This window comes from Lepidochelys kempii, chromosome 9 (genome assembly GCF_965140285.1).
Source record: "Lepidochelys kempii isolate rLepKem1 chromosome 9, rLepKem1.hap1, whole genome shotgun sequence".
Classification (NCBI taxonomy): Eukaryota; Metazoa; Chordata; order Testudines; family Cheloniidae; genus Lepidochelys; species Lepidochelys kempii.
In genome coordinates, this window is record NC_136388.1 from 24,935,836 (window position 1) to 24,955,642 (window position 19,807).

Below are 19,807 nucleotides of genomic sequence, written 5' to 3' on the forward strand. Positions count from 1 at the left end.
ATGTCTCCCTTTCTGATCCTTCTCAGTCGCTCCCTCCTACTTCTCACTCACACAAACCCTTAGGCCAAACCATGCCCAGCAAAAGCCAATATGGCTCAGATTCCTGGATTCTCTCTCACACCCCCTTTGCCTTAGGTGGAGGCTGTCTCTTTCAAATATTTTCAATGACAGGTGGAGGTCACACTCACCATTTTAAGCAATATTTAACCCAACCCACAACAATACAAAATATGACTGATGGGTATTTTGTGTGGTTTGTTTTAAAACAAAGCTGAACTTTTGAAGCATTCACATAGAAGATGTTTTAAGAGGGAAAAAAATAAAACAAAAAATCTCCATTTTAACAAGTCACTCCAACTATGGTCCTTGAATGTCAAATTTAATAGATAGTTTTGTTATTCTTTAGGCCACAGGTATTTCTACTATCAAAGATTAAGGGAAAGGGTTAGTTTGCAGAGAATGCTGCTGTTTTTTCATGTAGCACTGCAGCAATAAAATTAACAATTTAGGAATGCAGGCATACGAGGGTTGTGTAATACACTGGAATATTTGTAAGCAATGCTGGAGGGAATAATTTTGTGTGATCTAAGCATCAAATAGATTTTAATCTCCTCAGGACATGGTGGGGTGGTTTTTTTTGTTGTCGTTGGTCATTTAAAGCAGCGAACAGACTACTGGCACTCAGCAAATAAATCTGAAGTACATAGTGCCGCTGGAACTAGAGGTTCAAATCCTGGCAGGACTCTCTGTGCTTTCTTTCTTTAAGGTACCTGCATAAGATACGTTTCAGGAGTACTGGCAACACGTCCAAATGGATAATTGATATATTTTCTCATACATAAGTTCAATTATTGAGACAGATTTTACAGAACAGTTTTACAGCTGTATGCCTTAAAAAAATGCTTAATTCATTCCAAAGGGGAGATACATGATCAAATGTTCCATGTTCATTTATGCTATTAGTGCTGACAGGAAGCACTTAAGATTGCATGTGGAAATGTGTCTTGTGAGCAAAAGCATTTCAGCTGCCCTTTTTTTTAAAGCGGCAATTTATATGCAGTACTGAATTTTCAAATTAGGAAGAGCATAGGCTTATCACTATTGTAATATAGTCATAAAAGAGAAATAGAGTTTGAGGATTCATAAAACAGTACAGGTCCATCAGCTATAGTTTGTTTTTTATATTTAAACAAATGCCATAAGTATAAATGTAATGCTCTTCTTCTCTGAAGGAATTTCACATGAGAAGCTAGAGAATAATGTTATAATCACAGTAAAGGAGAGACTAAATTCAAACCTTGTATTTCACTGAAAAGTTTAGGACAAGTCTATTCTCCTCTTTGAACATTACACCCATCCTCCCACCAATCTTAGGAGTTAGGCACAATCATCAATGGGACCACTTTAAATGCATCTCACACAATATTTTGAAGGGAGGCAGCACTTACAGAGATGCTTTCTTGCTCCTGGATGTTTCTCTCGCAAGTGGTTCAGGATTTAAGAACAGTGATTTCATCTTTTTTTGCTCTTCCCTCCCCTCACCCCTGGCTCCAAAATGGACCATCCACTCAAATGCAATTCCTGCTTTAAACCCCACAAAATAAATCACACACACATTCAAACAAGTAACATACTGTACATTTTTTATTTGTGGATAAAAATTAAGGCTCACAGTACTTGATATCATTTCACAAGCAGAAAAATGTTTAAAAAATTGAGAATGATGGGAAATACCTCCCCCCAATACAAATTCCTTTTAAAATGTTGACATGTCTCACTGAAGACCTGAGGTGAACAAGTTGTACAGGGCAGCTACACTTCTGTTTTTAGTCAACTATACACTAAGTTTACTCATGACCTAATGTAAAAATGTGCTATTCTCCCTTTGCATCTGGCTGTACTACATATGTTGACTCCATAAAGTACATTCAAGAACTGCTGGGATGGCAATTGATGTCAACCCCACTAAGAATAACTCAACACTTCCCAAATGTATAGTATGGGTATTGAACAAAAAGGGCGGGAGATATTTTAAGACCTAGGAATCTTATTGAAATAAGACATTCTGTTCATAATGCAATATTTTATATACCCTAAATATATTCTAATATTCATTTTTCTAGTAAAAAAGATGTGCCTAAAAATATGGGGTATGTCAAGCTCCACTTTATTAATAGAGACCTGAAAGCAAACTACTATGGTATAGATCAGATATGATGAAAATATGTACATCAAACTTCAATACACACCCCCTATACGTGTATATACTGTAACCGTAGTTAAGATGCAACTCCTATGACAGTTTGACTTAAGTATCTGACATGCACCACATATGAAAAATATTCTTCCTGAATGTATGTATGTTACAGTCAATAGGATACAATTTATTTAACCCTCTGGATGCTATGGCCAGACTGTGTATTGTATCTTCTTTTGAGTTACATCATAACTATGAGACTATATACTCCATATTTATTTACATGGATGCCAACTAAATAAATGCCTTAGAAGAAGAGTCAGAAAAATGCCAGAATTCTAAGAGTTAAAGAGATGCCCTCTAATTTCGATAACAAGCTTCAGTGCTTCATTCCCCATTTCCTCTCCCCCCTCTTTGCTCTCAAGGTCTAATTTAGAACATTAGCAGAACCGGTGACAACAGCAATAATAGCAAGTTTACGTGCAGAAGCGACAAAGGCTACATAGAGAATATGAAGTATATTTATCGAATATGAAGTATCTCTTCAGCTCACTGAAATGGAATTGCCCTTATCTACTTGTGATTGTGTCATTTGTGTATTATACATCTCTACATTCATGAAAATAACTATCCTCAGTACTGTTATGACAAAAATTAAATATATAATATTAAGGCCATAATTTGATCAGGGAGTTTTGTTAAAATTGAACTATGGAAGAGGAGTTAAAATGGCGGTTTTCAATAGGACTGAAAGATGGAATATTCGTCTGTCCCAATGAATACTTGTTAACTTTTGGTGATTAAAGTTACTCTAATTGAAAGGTTTTACGGCTCGTAGGCCAACAGTGAGACTGCATTACATATAATAGCAATACTTCACTTACATAGCACTTTTCATCCAAAGAGCTCATATAGCTCTAGAAGGATGGGTATGGTAATTATTATCCCCATTTTATAAATGGGAAAACTGAGGCACATAGAGGTTAAGGTTACATGACTACCCAAGGTGTCAAAGCAGGAGAGTTAGGATTAGAAACTGGTCTCCTGACTTCTGGTCATGTGCTCTAGCCACTAGAACCTTCTGCCTCCCTACCACTAACAACATTTCTATGCTGTGAGATGTTCATTAAACTTTTCAAAAAGCCGGAAGATGCTTCTGTACAATATCCCACCCCATAACTAAGATACATACTCCCAAGTGGCATAGGTAAAAGTATTATGACACTAAAAAGTGATTAATTAAACTAAACTTTTATAGTATAAGTTTATGCAAGTAGTACTAAAAATCAAAAACATGTGGAATCAAAAGGTGGTCAACTTGTTAAAATAAATGTTTATCAGCCATTATTCCAGTTAAAAAAAATCTATGTAATGGAAAATAAGTGATCAGAGACAGCTCTGAACTTCCCCACTTTATAACAGATATAAGGTAATTTCACAGCTGAATGAAATACAGTTTCAAAAATGGACATGATGAAAAGAATTAATCTGGATACATAATTAAGGTTCCAACTGTACAAGTATCTAGTAAAGCTGCTCAGGTCAGAACCTTTAACTGTTACAAGAATAACACTTCAAGCACTGCAGTTATATGAGATTACCAAACTTCTTAGGTGGCTGGAAATACTTGGCCTTTGGCCTCAACATACTAGAGAAATATGGGCGGTCCAATGATAACTATATCCCTTCTTGTGAGTTACCCCTTACTTAAATAGAAAACAGCAATATACAAATGACTGAAGTAATTTGTATTCTGCTTGGCTAAAGTCACCTCTGATGACAACCAGATATTCAAAGAGCATAACAATCTCAAAATCAAACTCCGTACAACACACACAAATACTTCCCTGGTAAAAGGAAATCTCTATACAGCAAACTCTTACCAAGTATAAACAAAAATGCAGAGACAGGCAGTGGGAGGGGGATGGGTTGTTGTGCAGGAGTTTAAAAAACAGCAAAACTGAAGTAGGTTACACTAACTAGAACTGGTGGGTCTGATGCAATCAGCTGCTCAAACTTCACTCCCACTGTTACCATTGCATCAGAGTCCCCAGAGTATATACTGCCTTATATTTTATAGTATCAGATATCATTAAATGTATATTGAAGCTTATTGGGAAGTATAGATGTACGTGTTTGTTGTCCACATACATATTCAATCTGTCAAGAGAAAGTGATGTAAGAGGGAGTGAGCAGAAAAAGGAAGATGAAAGGACATTTCATATTATTTTAGCATCAATCTTTCAGAATTCAGTGTTATTGCCATCGGCTAATACTTCCAACAATATAGAACAGGCTTACCAGTACACAGCAAACAGATACACATTAATTCCACAACTCAACAGTACCCACTACTCCATTTGGCAAAATATTTATTTATAATAAATCTGTTCAAAAGCAGTTGGTCACATTAATTATTCATTTTACATTTTTAGGCTGTAACAATGATTTTGGTAAAAGTAAATAAACTGTCTCTTTTTACACAGTGTACAAAAACAGAGACATTGAAATGACAGTAACGATAAAACACATGAAAACAGGAAGAATCAGTAAAGGCAAAAGCAATATGAATCTGTCTGCGCACAGGCAATGCTGCCATGATTATTTACCCGTACAAATCCTCAGCCCCACTTACAGTTATCCCCAACATAGCTCTTAACTGCAGATTTATGCTCCAGGAGAGGGATCAGATGTTATGTAGCAGCTCCAGTCACTCTTTTCACAGTACTGCATGTCAACACTGGGAATGGTTTCTGATATAATTTAAACTGCACACAGTACTTCAATAGAAAAAAAAATTAGTTACTCCCACTCAGTAGTCCCTGGTGGCTTTGATGTCAAGTCATACATCACCCGAGAAATGCCAGGAATCTTCTTAATCTCTGTCACCATCTTCAACACAACCTATGATTAAAAGGAAAAAAGCACTTGTGACAAATTTACTTTGGAAAAACTGCATCCTATAAAAATGGAAATATTTAAAAGAAAGTTCTTTACCATAGTAGTCTGGACGCAAACAGAAGAACAAACAGATACTACAAGTACACAGACACCAATAAGAAAATACCCCAAAAAATCCTTACCTTTACTGACTTCCCCTGTTACAATTAGGATACCAATCAAAAAGTGGGAGCTAAGTACAAAGTATCTCACTTGACAAAATAAAATTATCTTGAAAACATTTTTAATTTATAAAAATGAAGCAATCATACCAAATTTCAGTGCCTCATAAAATACTACAGCCAATAATTTCAAACAAATTGGCAAAGTATAAAAATAAAAATGTACTCCTCAACATGAGCGCCACTCACACAAAAGTAACAGCCTGAATAAAAAGATGAACTGTAAATCATGCTCTGGACAAATGAAGTCTATAGGAACAACAGAGAAAGAATGTTTCAGAGAAAAAGGTTCTCTATTTAGAGCCTCCTGTCTTCCAGAGTTCAAAACCTAGCTAGTGTCAGCAAGAGTACCCCAGAATGAGTATTGAATAATAATTTGTGGATCTGATAAGAAAGTCTCATCTTCCTTGCAAAAGAAGAAAGCTTGCCAAATAATTTCCACAGCTTGAAGTGCACTGACAGTGTAATTATATATTTTGTTCCAGGTATCCTATTAGTGTGTGCTGTAGAGTAATATACAATTCCATATGCCACAACACAATATTGCTCTCCACAAGCACCTGGAATTTTAAATCAACTTCAGTTTACTTCCTTAGGTGTACATTTCTTCCACACATTCAATGCTATTTTCTTACAATGCTACTAATCAGCATGGATTCACCAAGGGCAAGTCATGCCTGACTAATCTAATTGCCTTCTATAACAAGATAACTGGCTCTGTGGATGAGGGGAAAGCAATGGACGTGTTGTTCCTTGACTTTAGCAAAGCTTTTGACACGGTCTCCCACAGTATTCTTGCCAGCAAGTTAAAGAAGTATGGGCTGGACAAATGGACTATACGGTAGATAGAAAGTTGGCTAGATTGTCGGGCTCAACGGGTAGTGATCAAATGCTCCATGTCTAGTTGGCAGCCGGTATCAAGTGGAGTGCCCCAAGGGTCGGTCCTGGGGCCGGTTTTGTTCAATATCTTCATAAAGGATCTGGAGGATGGTGTGGATTGCACCCTCAGCAAGTTTGCAGATGACACTAAACTGGGAGGAGAGGTAGATACGCTGCAGGGTAGGGATAGGATACAGAGGGCCCTAGACAAATTAGAGGATTGGGCCAAAAGAAATCTGATGAGGTTCAACAAGGACAAGTGCAGAGTCCTGCACTTAGGACGGAAGAATCCCATGCACCGCTACAGACTAGGGACCGAATGGCTCGGCAGCAGTTCTGCAGAAAAGGACCTAGGTGTTACAGTGGACGAGAAACTGGATATGAGTCAACAGTGTGCCCTTGTTGCCAAGAAGGCCAATGGCATTTTGGGATGTATAAGTAGGGCCACTGCCAGCAGATCGAGGGATGTGATCGTTCCCCTCTATTCGACATTGGTGAGGCCTCATCTGGAGTACTGTGTCCAGTTTTGGGCCCCACACTACAAGAAGGATGTGGAAAAATTGGAAAGAGTCCAGCGGAGGGCAACAAAAATGATTAGGGGACTGGATCACATGACTTATGAGGAGCGGCTGAGGGAGCTGGGATTGTTTAGTCTGCGGAAGAGAAGAATGAGGGGGGATTTGATAGCTGCTTTCAACTACCTGAAAGGGGGTTCCAAAGAGGATGGATCTAGACTGTTCTCAGTGGTAGCAGATGACAGAACAAGGAGTAATGGTCTCAAGTTGCAGTGAGGGAGGTTTAGGTTGGATATTAGGAAAAACTTTTTCACTAGGAGGGTGGTGAAACACTGGAATGCGTTACCTAGGGAGGTGGTGGAATCTCCTTCCTTAGATATTTTTAAGGTCAGGCTTGACAAAGCCTGGCTGGGATGATTTAGTTGGGGATTGGTCCTGCTTTGAGCAGGGGGTTGGACTAGATGACCTCCTGAGGTCCCTTCCAACCCTGATATTCTAGGATTCTGATTCTCTGATTCAACATTTTGAGACACCGAAGCTTTATAGCACAAAACATGCATTTAAGATGTAAAATTAGAAATGTAAACTCCCAGTTAAAATGAAGATTCCCATGTGTGTACATTGGAATGGTTTAATACATTATGTTTACGTTTTAACTATCAATATTTTTAAAATCTTTTACATAAGACTTCCTTGAGCCAAGTCAAAGAATTTATAATCATACGTATTTATGCTACTCTGACCTATGCAGGAATAATTTCCAAACACTTAAACTTAAAAAAGTGTGAATTAGGATTGAGACAATAACAAATAGAAAACCCAAGAAACTCAAAAGGTCAGATTTATACCATTCTTTACACATACCATATTTTTTTAAAATCTTGAAAGTACATGAGAATGGTGGGAATGGCCAAAATTAGCAAAACAAGTGCCTAAAATTGGGCTCCCAAATCTGTGTAAGCCCCTCAATATAACTAGTCAGTTTTTCTGAAGTGCTGAGCAACCACAACTCCCACTGAAATCAATGACTTTTGAAAGTTGGGCTGCTTCTAAATATGGAAGTAAGCACCTAATTCTAGGCCCTCAAAGGCTTTAACGTTTTGGTGAATATTCTTAAGTAGTAGGATTTTTGACTACTGTTACCTTGTTTTATCAACCTGTCACAACATCCTTATGGGCTTATCCTATGGCAGGGTTTCCTTTAAGTAAAGTGCACTGACAAATCAAAATAGTAAACAGGAGTCAAGTATTACATAACTTTTATAAAAGTTATCTTAAAGTTATAAATCACCCAAAAAACAGACAATATGAAAATCATCTTGGGTTACCAGCTCACTCCAAAAAGAATTAAAAATAAATAAATAAATAAATAAACAGGAACTATTACCTCTTCTGGGATCTCACTGCCAGGAGTTGCTGCAATGCCTGTCATGAAGTCACTAGTGATAAAGGTTCGAATAACCACAGATCTCTGGCAGGAAGGTTGTTTCTGTAGGGGGTCTCGGTCAAAATGCAATGGTGTCAAAATTACTGGCATCTGGCTGATTTTTCCAGCATAACCTTAAGCAAAATGGTGATAAAAGCTTGATATTAACAATGTTGTCTAAACAGATTATTTTACTCCAAATTATGCTACGTTTGTAAGATATGCATAATAATGGAATAAACCTTTGCATCATTTTCATACATAGACAGACAACATAATATACAATGAAATATACTGAAATGGACAAGAAGTTTTTTGAGCTATAGTTTTGCAACCTTCCCCCAAAAGGTCATGTTGCCCCCGTGAAGGATCATCGTGATCATACTTTCATATAATATTAATGGTCTATACATTTAAACTACCAGTATTGCCAAATATGGTAGGAGCCCTTTTTACATAGAACAGGGAATGCAGAACTCATTCATACAAGTGGCTAACTTTCAGTGAAAATTATGCATATTGGGGGTATTATCCAAGCAACTCTTCTCCCATTTTTCAGTATCGGATAAGAGGAAGTATGACATATCTGGCAGTGAGCTCAGGGAGGGTTTCTTCCTTCTAGCAGGGGTAACTGAAAAATATTACAGAAGGGAAAATTCAGATTGAATATCAGGAAGAGCTTCCAAGTAGTGTTGTGAAACAATAGTCAAAGAGTAGTAGTGGAAGCCTTGCGAAGAGAGGTTACTTACTTTGTATATTCCACCAAGAGCATGCATGTGCTCCATGTACCTGAGATCAGAAGATTTTAACTAGCAATGTCGATTAGTTAGTCACCAAATCACTCTGATTAACAGCTTCCATGCAGAGAGGGGTAGATCTTGCTCCCCCTTGTTTACTCATTTAGAAAACTGTTGTCATGTAGTCTAACATCATTGGAATGTGGTGGGTTTACAAGAGTGGTTGGAATTGTTTGAAGCCCTTGCAGACTGCTTACAATTCTAGGTGGTTTATATGTGCATCCTGGGCTCTTGGGGAGTCCATGTCCCTTACACTGTATGCTCTTTTGGATAGGCATCCCACCACAGCAGGGGAACATATATGATCACTGTCTATTCGTGCTTCATCCACCTAGGTCACATGGCTTCCTGCACCTGTGTGATGCCCTTGATGAGGCTCCGCCTTTGTTGAGGCACAAATAGACTGACATCTATGGGCTCAGTCTGAGCAGGGAGACGAGATCTTTTATGGACTGCAATCTGTCCTGAGGAAGATATTCCTTGACACCAATAGAGTTCAGTGTTGCTCCAATAAACTCCATAGTCTGTGTGGGACGTTTCTGTTTACGCAAAGTCCTAGCAAAGAGCAGGGATGAGGCTGCTCTCTGTACCTCCAGCTGAGATCTCTCTATCACTAGGGAATCGTTGAGGTTGGGGAAGACTGATGAACTGTGGCGCCAGAAGTGAGCTGCCACTACAGACAGCACTTTTGTAAGTTCTCTTGATGCTATTGCTAGGCCAAAGGATACTATCTGATACTGCTGGCGGTTCGGACCTAAAAGGGGTGGGATGTTTATATGGAAGTAGGCATCCTTCGGATCAAGAGCTGTGAACCAGTTGTCTGAGTCGACAGTCAGCCGTGATCTAGGATGGGTCTCTATCCTCCCCCTTTCTTTTTGTGGATGAGGAAATATTTTGGATAAAAACTTTCCCCAGTACTGAGGTGGTACCACCTTAAAGCTCACTGATGGAGGAGGGAGCTTCCTCTTGCAAGAGCATCCTCTCATAAGAGTGATCCCAGAAGCCAGACAGGATAGGTGGTTTCGGAGGGGGAAGGGAGAGGAATTCTATGGTGTAGCGGCCATCTGACATCCTCAGGGCCATACAGGTAGTATATACAGACGCTCCCCAACTTACACAACCAATCCGTTCTGGAACGCCTTGTGTAACTCGAATTTTGCGTAAGTTGGAAACGTATCTCTGACCATTACACAACAAACAAACAAACGAACAAACCAACCCCCTCCTATTTCTAGCTTACGGAACTTTTTCCGTAAGTGTGGATTTGCGTAAGTTGGATTTGCGTAACCAGGGAAGTGTCTGTACATCGTGTGGATGCAGCCCACATAACACAGAGAGCTGCATATGCGGTCCACAATGGTAAGCAGGTTGAGAGGCACTGTGCTAGGGTCAGATTGGGCCTCATTACACAATCAATACGAAATTTCCTGTCTGTAGTCACATGCTTGGTGAGTTCAGCTGGGGAAGGATTGGCAAATAGCACACTTCAAAGAGACATGAGCTTCTCTGAGGCAGTAGAGACATTTCTGATAGTTGACACTGATCAGGAAAGCCCAGGGGCAGGAAATACAATTTTTGAAGCCTGGGATATTGGGCATAATAGTTGCCCCATGGGGAGCAAAGGGACAACTGACACTGCTAGCAAAATTCTTCTGATCTCATTCACACACAGCACATGTGTACCCACAGTGGAATACAAATAGCGACCATCACTTGAGGAACAACATTTAGAACCAGACTGGACAAAATGCTACAAAACAAAGAGTAGGAAACAATTCTGCATTGGTAGGGAGATAGAACTACATAAAGATGTGAATAAATTGTTAAGCTCTCCATTATGTCATTGGAATTCATAGATTCTATGACCAGAGGGGCCTTAATCTAGTTTGACATGCATAACACAGGCCATAGAATGCCACTTAGTAATTCCTACATCAAGCTTCACTTCTGAATGAACAAGAGATGTATCTTTTAGCAAGACACCCAATCCTGAAAAACTGAGAAGCCACTTCATCCCTTGGCAAGGGGTTCCAATGGTTACAGATGTACACCTTATTTCCAATTTTAATTAATCTAGCTTCAACTTCCAGCCAAAGGTTCTTGTAATGCCTCTGTCTGCTAAATCAAAGAGACCATTAATATCTCTTCTCCCCATTTACGTACTCATTGTCCCTGATCAAGTCACCTCTTACCCATCTCTTAGATAAACTACGTGGATTGAGCTCAAATCTCTCACCGTGAAAACGTGATGGTTTTTCACACCAGTTCATTGAAAGATTTTGCAGTTTCTCATATTTACACTCCTTGAGTAGAGACAATTTGCAATTGGCATCTCTCCAAGAATTTATCTGAATAAGTGCTTGTTATTAGTGAATCAGACTGATAAGATCTGTTTAACAAATATGTTAACATAGGCAAGATATACACTGTCATAAAGGTGTGTAATCACATTATAATGATCTTAAATGATTTAGAGTCACATTTTGTCTTTTAATTCTTAACTCGTCTTTGTTAAACATTTTCAGACCCATCTAAGTCACTTAGGAGCCCATGTCCCATTTTTAAAAGTGACAAACACTAAAAGTCAATAGGACAGAAGAGCGTAAGTCATTTAAGTGCTTTAGAAAATTTTACCCTTTATGTTTTGCTAGTGTTGCTTTCTGGGTTTCAATGTTTTTTTAACTTCGCAAACAAAAAAGAGTCAAAGTCTTATTCCTCAGTAACTTGATTTGCAGATAATGGAAGAAAAAATATTTAGGTGAATTTGATTAATGGTCTCACATACACTTACCATGAACCTCTCAAGCTCTGACATATAACTGAGCAGTGAGCTATATTAGAAGTTAACTGAAACTGTAGGTTATCATATTCCCAGACTCACTCTGTAGTTTAGGCATTAGAGGAAATTAAACATTTTTTCAGTGGTAAGTGTTGATAGTGTTACTGTGCATAGGCTTGCAATTGTTGGTTTTACAAATGCAGTTTAGCCTTTTTATTTTAAAGTTAAAATTGAAAAAAAAACTTGGTGGCAGATGGTGTGAGGATCTGTACATTTGGCTTATTCTTGAGAAGCTTCCTTGTTCTCACAAAACAATATGATCTTGGAAGAAATCTGGAGGTTTTTCTTTGCACAGTTCTTTTACTCCTGGTAAACACAGATTATTCCTGTACATATAAATCATTATTCAGCCATTTCCTTAGAAGTCTTCTATTTGAAAGCCCATTGAGAAGTTATCTAGCTGTCATTCTTTTCTGTTTTAACCAGGTTGATTCTAACTTCTTGAGATGAAATTGAAAAATTGTCATCTGAAGTTTGAGATTTCTTCAAGCTGAACAGTAGTTTTTCCTAGATTTATCTTCTTTGATGGATTGAGAAGCAAAAAATTAATATGAAGAGATGGTTCAATAGTGGAGAGTGGGCTGAATGTGCTAAGACGTTTTTTTTTGCTCTCAGCAGGTCTGGCTACACTTATTCATAGGTTTCCATTGTTTAATATTTTAAATCATCTCTCAAATATTTATGTTTGGTTAAGGAATGAATATCACTACAAGTGAACATGGTAAGAATATCATACGTAATTTCTTAACATTGTGATTCATTCACACAATTCCATAGAGAAATGGAAAGTACAAGAGGAAGAAACTGTTATCAGACAAATAAAGGATGAATTCATAATCAGGCACTATGTAGCGTCAGAAAATTACTTTCTGAAGTGATTTCTGTAGAGTAATAATGTTAAAGACCCTCTACATTTTACTCTATTTGGACAACATCTAGCAACTCATGCCATTTATCTCAGGATTTAAAATAAGGCTACCACCACATTAAGTAGTGATTTTTTGAAGATACACAGCACAATTCTTGTATAGTCTGGCTCTAAATCTGTAACTACATAGTGATTTAAGAATTACAAACATTTTGCGACAAGCACAAGCTAATGTATCCAGGCCAAACACTTACCAGACTCCCTGAGAATATTATGAGCCTCAAAATCAGCTTGGCGTAAAGTGCTGAGGACTCCGGTTGTCAGGAAAGTGGGTGTAACATCTGTAGGAGGTTCTTTGACTGGTGGCCCGAACACATAGACAACTCTAGGAAGATAAAGTAGATTGTAGAAAAATAAATTTTATGTCGAAAGAATTAAGTAGGTTGCTTGGAGATTGCATCTTTAGTGTTGCAATGAAGCACATGAGACCCAGAGACTATCAGAGTATGAATTTTTAACCTTGGCCCTTATCCACTACCTTGAGTTTAAAAAGAGAGACAAGACATTTCAGCTGGATATATTCTGTAAACCTGATGTACTTTTTATTTTTGGAACTCAAAAGGTATTTACTTTTATTTATTTTGGTTTCCTATGTACAGTGCCAATAGCTCTTGGCTTGCTTTTTCCTTAGAACCAAACAAAATGCCCATTCATTGATGTTACTGAGAGGGTTCTTCACTTTTCCATTGATGACAGTGAAAGTTCATACTGTTCCAATAATATTTAATAAAAATTTTACATTTGCATTCTTTCTGCTTCGCCTGGAATCTCCTTTAAAAGAGATCAAAGCCTCCTTAAGGAGGCTAACCTCACAGTTTGAGAAATAACATACTGTGACTACATGGCTCTATCGCTATTTATAAACCTCCGGTGGCTTATTATATTAATAATTCATCTTCTGAATTCAAGCTGTGTATTCACTCCAGCTTCATCTTTTTATCTAACTGTACTTTGTACTGTACCAAAAAATACAACATGAAGCTGTTCAGATTCATGAATAGAGAAGAAACTTCAGTTAGTACAGGCTATTTAATTAAACAACAAATCCCTCATACACAGAGCTTCTGTAACAAGAAATGGGAGATTGCACTACTGCAGATTATAAAGACACTCCCCCTTACAATGTATGTGATAATTTAAATTTCAGTGGCAAAACTATGCAAGTTAGGACATACAGTGGACTCTCTTTTTCCTTCCTTGCTCTAGGAGTTAGGTGAAATATAGGATAAAGGACTGATGGACAGGACAAATTAATACATCTTTAGGATATATTATAGTTTAATACTGTAAACACTTACTTTTAAAGGGGTTATGTCCTTGACATGCCTAACAGAGAAGTACTAAACAGAAATCTGCCATATCAAACGGAGAAATTTGAAAAGTAAAAAAAAGTAAAAAAACCTCTCAAACATGAGTCTATATTTATTACTAGGGTAGTTCAGAGATTCATACAGCAATAATCTTTCCTCATGGGATAGTTCAAAACTTCAGAGCTAAATTAGCTAAAAGCAATTTCTAATTTTTGCTTTAAATTTTTAAGCACGCTTTGTCGGAATGTACATGTAGACCTAAGCATCCACGTGTGCCAATGTGAATGCATATAATTTGTGAGCATAAACAAATAAATAAAATGCAAGCACACTTGTGTCCAAATAAACTCCAATTATGGGCAAGCATGTATTCTCTCAATTCTATTTTTTTGGTTATAGACTAAAATCTGTGAAATTATGAGGTTGGAAGACTATTTTGATACACTACTCAAAAGTTAACTTCCTCCTCTCCCTTTAAAGCCCCTATAAACACAAAGAGAAAGTTTGAGAATCAGGCACTGGGAATCAGACAATGCCCAGAGACATAACAAAACTGAATGAACAGAACAGTACATGCAGTTTATAACAGAATAACATTACACACACACACAAATATATTAAAGGAACATTATTAAACTTGTAAGTCAAACACTCAAAAGTTAGGAAGTGCTAGAATTAAGGTTGCTGCTGTGCAGAAACATTATGAGATAGTATGTAATCACCACTATTTTTTCCACAGGAACCCTGCCTCATTCAGTTCATGTATTTTGTTTTCTTCTTGTAGTTAGTTGTGTGGCCTTATGCCTTATTTGCAGCACACTATTCAGACCTGAATATAGAATTATTAATTTAATTTTATAGTGCTCATCACTATAGTATCAGCTTTACAAATATTTTAAATTTATCTTCACAATACTCCTGTGAGACAAGGTGATATTATCCCCATTTAACAGATGCGAACTGATTAGGCTGATAAGGCACCGAGAGATTAAGATAAACATTTTGCACTAATTTTATTTTTCTGGTTTGACATGCCCAGGACCCAATTTTTCAGAGTACTTAAAATGTTCAAAGCACAACTCTCATACACTTCAGTTGCAGCTGTGAGCACTCAGCACTTTTGCATATCAGACCCCAGGGTATCAAGCTGGGCAACTGGAAAGTGAGAAATAAATTAGTGACCCACTGTGAAAGGTTTTGTTTATGTGATTTACTCAGCATCACACAGGAACTCTGTGGCAGAGGTAGGGATAAAATCCAGTTCTCCAGAACCACATGCAATTGTCTTAGCCAGTTCTTTCTCTTCCAGCAATCCCCTGTCTCACTCACTACCTACTATGCAACAAGTGAGGCAGGGGTCCTACAAACAACGGCTTCCTTCACTGCATCACTCAGATTCACCCCCAGAGCAGGTCCACTCTATGCACAGCCCCCCCTCTTTTTTCCCTAGCCTTGGATCCTTGTCTCAGTCCCATTCTCCTTGCCTACCCAGTCCCAGTTTTATTCCTCAGGCTTCTTATCCAAGACCCAGTCTTCTTGCCCAGCCAGCAACCCCAGTGGGGGAGTCTGAGTCCCAGTCTCTCCTCCCCACACCTAGTTCCAGTCTCCTTTCCCAGAAAGTCCCAGGTCTCCTCCCTCACCTGAACTCCTTGTCCCACCAACCCCAGTTCCCTCACCATGATTTCATCTGATCTGTCTCCGCACCATGCCCCTGACTCTCAGTCCTAGTATCCCCTGCACAATTACTTCCTCATCTCCTTGCTCTAGTCTCTTCCCTCCCTGGCTCTCTGTCCCAGTCTGTTTGCTCAGCCACTTGCACCTTTCCACCTGCACTCTACTCCTTGTCAGAGCTCCTCCCCAACCCCGCCTACTGATTCCTAGTCCCAGTCTCACCACAGCTCCTCACCCGATCTCAGTTACTTCCCCCATCACTCCGCAAACTGGCTCACCTGCCTCACCCCAGCTTTCAGTCTCCCTGCCCAGCAGTTTGTGTCAGTTTCTTCCTCCTCCTCCAGTCCCAGTCTCACCAAACTCCTTATCCCAATTTACTTGTTTTTCTCACCCCTGATCTGGCTCTTGTTCCCTCTGCATTTGAATCAAACAGCTTCTACCTCCACACTACCTGGATGCCAGTCGGGGGATCATTGAGAGTACTGGAGAGATAGGCTCTCTGCTCTCAGTTCCAGTGCCTGGCTCCACACCAGCAAGGAGCAGCCATTACGGGGAAAAATCAAGATTTGTCCCTGTAGCCTTGGGCTACAGCATGCCCTTTGGGGATGGTGCATGCATAGTGTGACCAGTGCTAGGAGCTGCAAGAGGCTCAAGCATGCTCAGTGAGGATGGAATTTTCAGAGATTGTAGCTGAGCATGTGCGAACTGTGATTTTTTTAAAAGGCCAGACTTGGGCAGATTTTCACAGGGACAGCAAAAAGGCACATCCTGACACAAAGGCCAAGCATCCGCCAAATATCAAATCCCTGCACCAAAGCACGGGTGCGCTAGAGCTTTTCAAAATAGAGGTCACCACAGAATTTAATATGGACAAAACATATTTTTCCCTACCCTCATTTTTGGAAATGGCTGAACCATGTTAGCTAAAGTTTCCCCCCCACAAAAAACCAGCCTGAGGCAAACACACCTGGCATGGAAAATTTCATCCTGAACAGTTAAAATTAAAAGAAACTGAAAACAGGATCTTATAATGGGAAGTGTCATGCAATATTAAAAACAAGCAGTGCTACCAGGTTAATTACAATATAATATACGGAAGGAGAACCAAAGGACATTTTTTTCCCTTCAAGCCACAACTATTTAAACTATTAGCTTGAATGGCAGACCTGCTATATTGCCTTGTATAGATTTCTATAGTAACATGCACCTAGATATTCCATAGGCACTTTCTGATTAATTCCATCTATTTATCATTGATTTAATGTTTCAGACTATACAGAGAAACATGTCTTCAGACACTCAAAGGGCTATTTAACAGAGGTAGTTTTCTAACAGAGATGGAACAAGTTGGATTATTCAGATTGCTTAGTGTTGGCCTAACACTGGTCCTATTTTAGTCAATAAGAGTTTTACAAGTGACTTCAATGACAGATGCGTTAGGACAACTCAAGAGATGTTCTAAATTCCAGCCCAATAAATCTATTCATTGTTTGGAGCAGCCATGCAAGACAGTAGGTTGCCTTGACGAATAGGGCTTTGTACAAGTTTTACTGTATTTTGTCTTATCAAGTGATCATCAAAAGGAGAGAAAACTTATTGATGAGTATTTCAAGTTTGTGCATCCTTGGAATAACTACACATCAGAATTCATTAGGCAGTGGTTACAAATAAATCTCAAAGTACATTTTATGAAGGCCATAACATTTAAAGGAAAACTTAGTTATACTAACTACTTTCAGTTCTCAGCTTCTAAACTGTAGTCTAATTTCTGCATAATATGCACAAAAATTATTAGTAAACAGATTGCCAGAAACAAAGGTAATTGCCTACCAAATTGAGAACGTATACCTGTTAATGTTGTGGCACATGCGTGGTATGAGCCTGGCTAGGAACATAAGAGACTCCCAATGTGGAGCATCTTTACTGGAGATCCCACATACATAGCTATATGAGCGACAGTCACCCTGGGAAGTAACAGAAAGTGAATGGATCTCTCTTAAACAAAACAATATAATACTTTCCCATTTATTTTGTAGCAGTTAAAAATCAAGTTAGAGAACTAAATTTTAGTCAACAAATCAACATTTGATTAACGGTTATAAGCCCACCAAAGTCAATGTGACTGCATGGATATAGCTGAGAGCAGAACTTGACCCTACGTCTTCAATATGCCTTGTAATTCCTGGGTATTGGAAGGGCCTCTAAACAATGAGCTTAAATACTCAGCAAAATTGTGGCATTCTACAGAGAATTTAAAAGGCATTTCAGTCTCAGCTTCCAGTGCTGCCATCTGTTTAAATTATACCTTTGACGCTTATTTTAAAAGTTCAATCTCATTCTATTAAAAATGCCAAAAACTACAAAATATCTTAAAAACATAACCAATGCCATCTAACAGAAGCTTAACAAAAAATTTGGCAAACATAGCAGAGCACACCTCCTCCCACTAAATTTAAGAACCCTGCCATGCATAATACTCTAAGAACAGCCTATCAAAATGGAAGAAGGCATTTAGCTTGCTATGTCTGCACTTCTGTTTTGCTAATAAGTAAAAATTAATTTAAATAAAAATAACTTATTTTTAAAAACTCATCGACATTAGAAGACCACTTGCAAGGATATCCTAACTGCTATACTAATGCAAATGCAGAAAACACTTCCATTTAAATCAAGCAACCAAGACATTGTACCTTTTGAATTTGATCTCAACAAAACTAATTAGAATGGATACAATCAGAGATGCCAGTAAACCCCCAGTCATAAAACAACGTCAAGAGAACCCTTGCTGTTTCATGTCAACATGATAAATTATATTTAGAGCTTTCAATATTGTATTGTATTCCTACTGTCCACAAAATGAATTTTATTTTCACAAAAATGGGTTTTAAAGGTAAGCTGTTTAGTGCCAATGCTCTTGTTTTTTGGGTATTCTTTTTAATTACAATGAGCATATAAATGGATTGAATGGGCAGTATGAGTCTTTTGGAACAGCAGCTGATGAGTGTTATTGATTCTTAAGGACCTGAGACAACTGGAGTGTCACTTTTGTAAGGCCTGGATAACCTTCTGAGGACCTAAGATTACTGGAAGGCCCACACACCAGCAAAAAGAAGATAAAAATAAAAGTGATTTATCTTGTGGATTCTCCTTTAATTTTCTTTTCTTGGACCATGATATTTTCTTTATTTTTCTTACAGCTTTAATTATTGATTATACTATATTGCAGCCTTCTATACTCAGCATAAGCAACCTTCAACACCTCCACAGAGCCACTCCACTAACCTGCACTCCCACATTTTTGATTGGCAGCAAGAAGGCATTTAGTGAATGTAGGCTTGTGATCTGCATCAGCTTCTCCTGGTCCTCTTCAGTTGTGCATGCTTTGACCCTTTGTAACAGAGTGTGTGGCTGTGCAAGGGGGCAGAAAATCACTTTTCATAAATTTTGTAAAAAGACACATTCAGATAAAACTTATAAATGATTATGCAGCCAAATGTTTATGTTCACTTTAAATTTATGACAGCTTTATTCATTGTAGAGTGATTTGCAGTATGGTTTTCATTTAACAAAGTTCAAGCATTATGAGGAACAGTACAATCTATAAGTCTCTGTTCTGATAACCAGAATGCATACACGCTTAGCAGGTTTGAGTCACGGCTCTCTAGAACAAGAAGTGGGGTTTTTACCCACAAAAAGCTTATGCTCAAATAATGATTCTATGAAATCTGTTAGTCTTTAAGGTGCCACCGGACTCCTTGTTGTTTTTGTGGATACAGACTAACATGGCTTCCCCCTGATACTTAGCTCTCCAGAAGTAACAGACTGACTTACTTTTCTTTCTAGGTTTGCTCTCTAAAGCAGGGGTGGGCAAACTTTTTGGCCTGAGGGTCACATCGGGGTTGCGAAAGGGTATGGAGGGCCAGGTGGGGAAGGCTGTGCCTCCCCAAACAGCCTGGCCCCCGCCCCCTATCCGTTCCCTCCCACTTCCCGCCCCGACTGCCCCCCTCAGAACCTCCTACCCATCCAACTCCCCCTGCTGCTTGTCCCCTGACCGCCCCCCCCCAGGACCCCACACCCTACCCAACTGCCCCTGCTCCCTGTCCCCTGACTTCCCCGACCCCTA

General features: G+C 38.7%; 1 protein-coding gene across 3 annotated transcripts in view; it reads right to left on the reverse strand.

Annotated features, from left to right (window-relative positions):
* Positions 1–1,626: 1,626 nt before the first annotated feature.
* Positions 1,627–19,807, reverse strand: part of GMPS (guanosine monophosphate synthase) — a 62,741-nt gene continuing 44,560 nt past the window's right edge. For all 3 annotated transcript variants that reach the window (XM_073359615.2, XM_073359616.2, XM_073359614.2), the window contains 5 exons: positions 18,967–19,092; positions 17,533–17,648; positions 12,898–13,028; positions 8,101–8,273; positions 1,627–5,101 (listed from right to left, as the gene is read on the reverse strand). In XM_073359615.2, the coding sequence (XP_073215716.1) occupies positions 5,000–5,101; positions 8,101–8,273; positions 12,898–13,028; positions 17,533–17,648; positions 18,967–19,092 (648 nt within the window). In that variant the 3' untranslated portion in view covers positions 1,627–4,999. The remainder of the gene's footprint in view (positions 5,102–8,100; positions 8,274–12,897; positions 13,029–17,532; positions 17,649–18,966; positions 19,093–19,807) is intronic.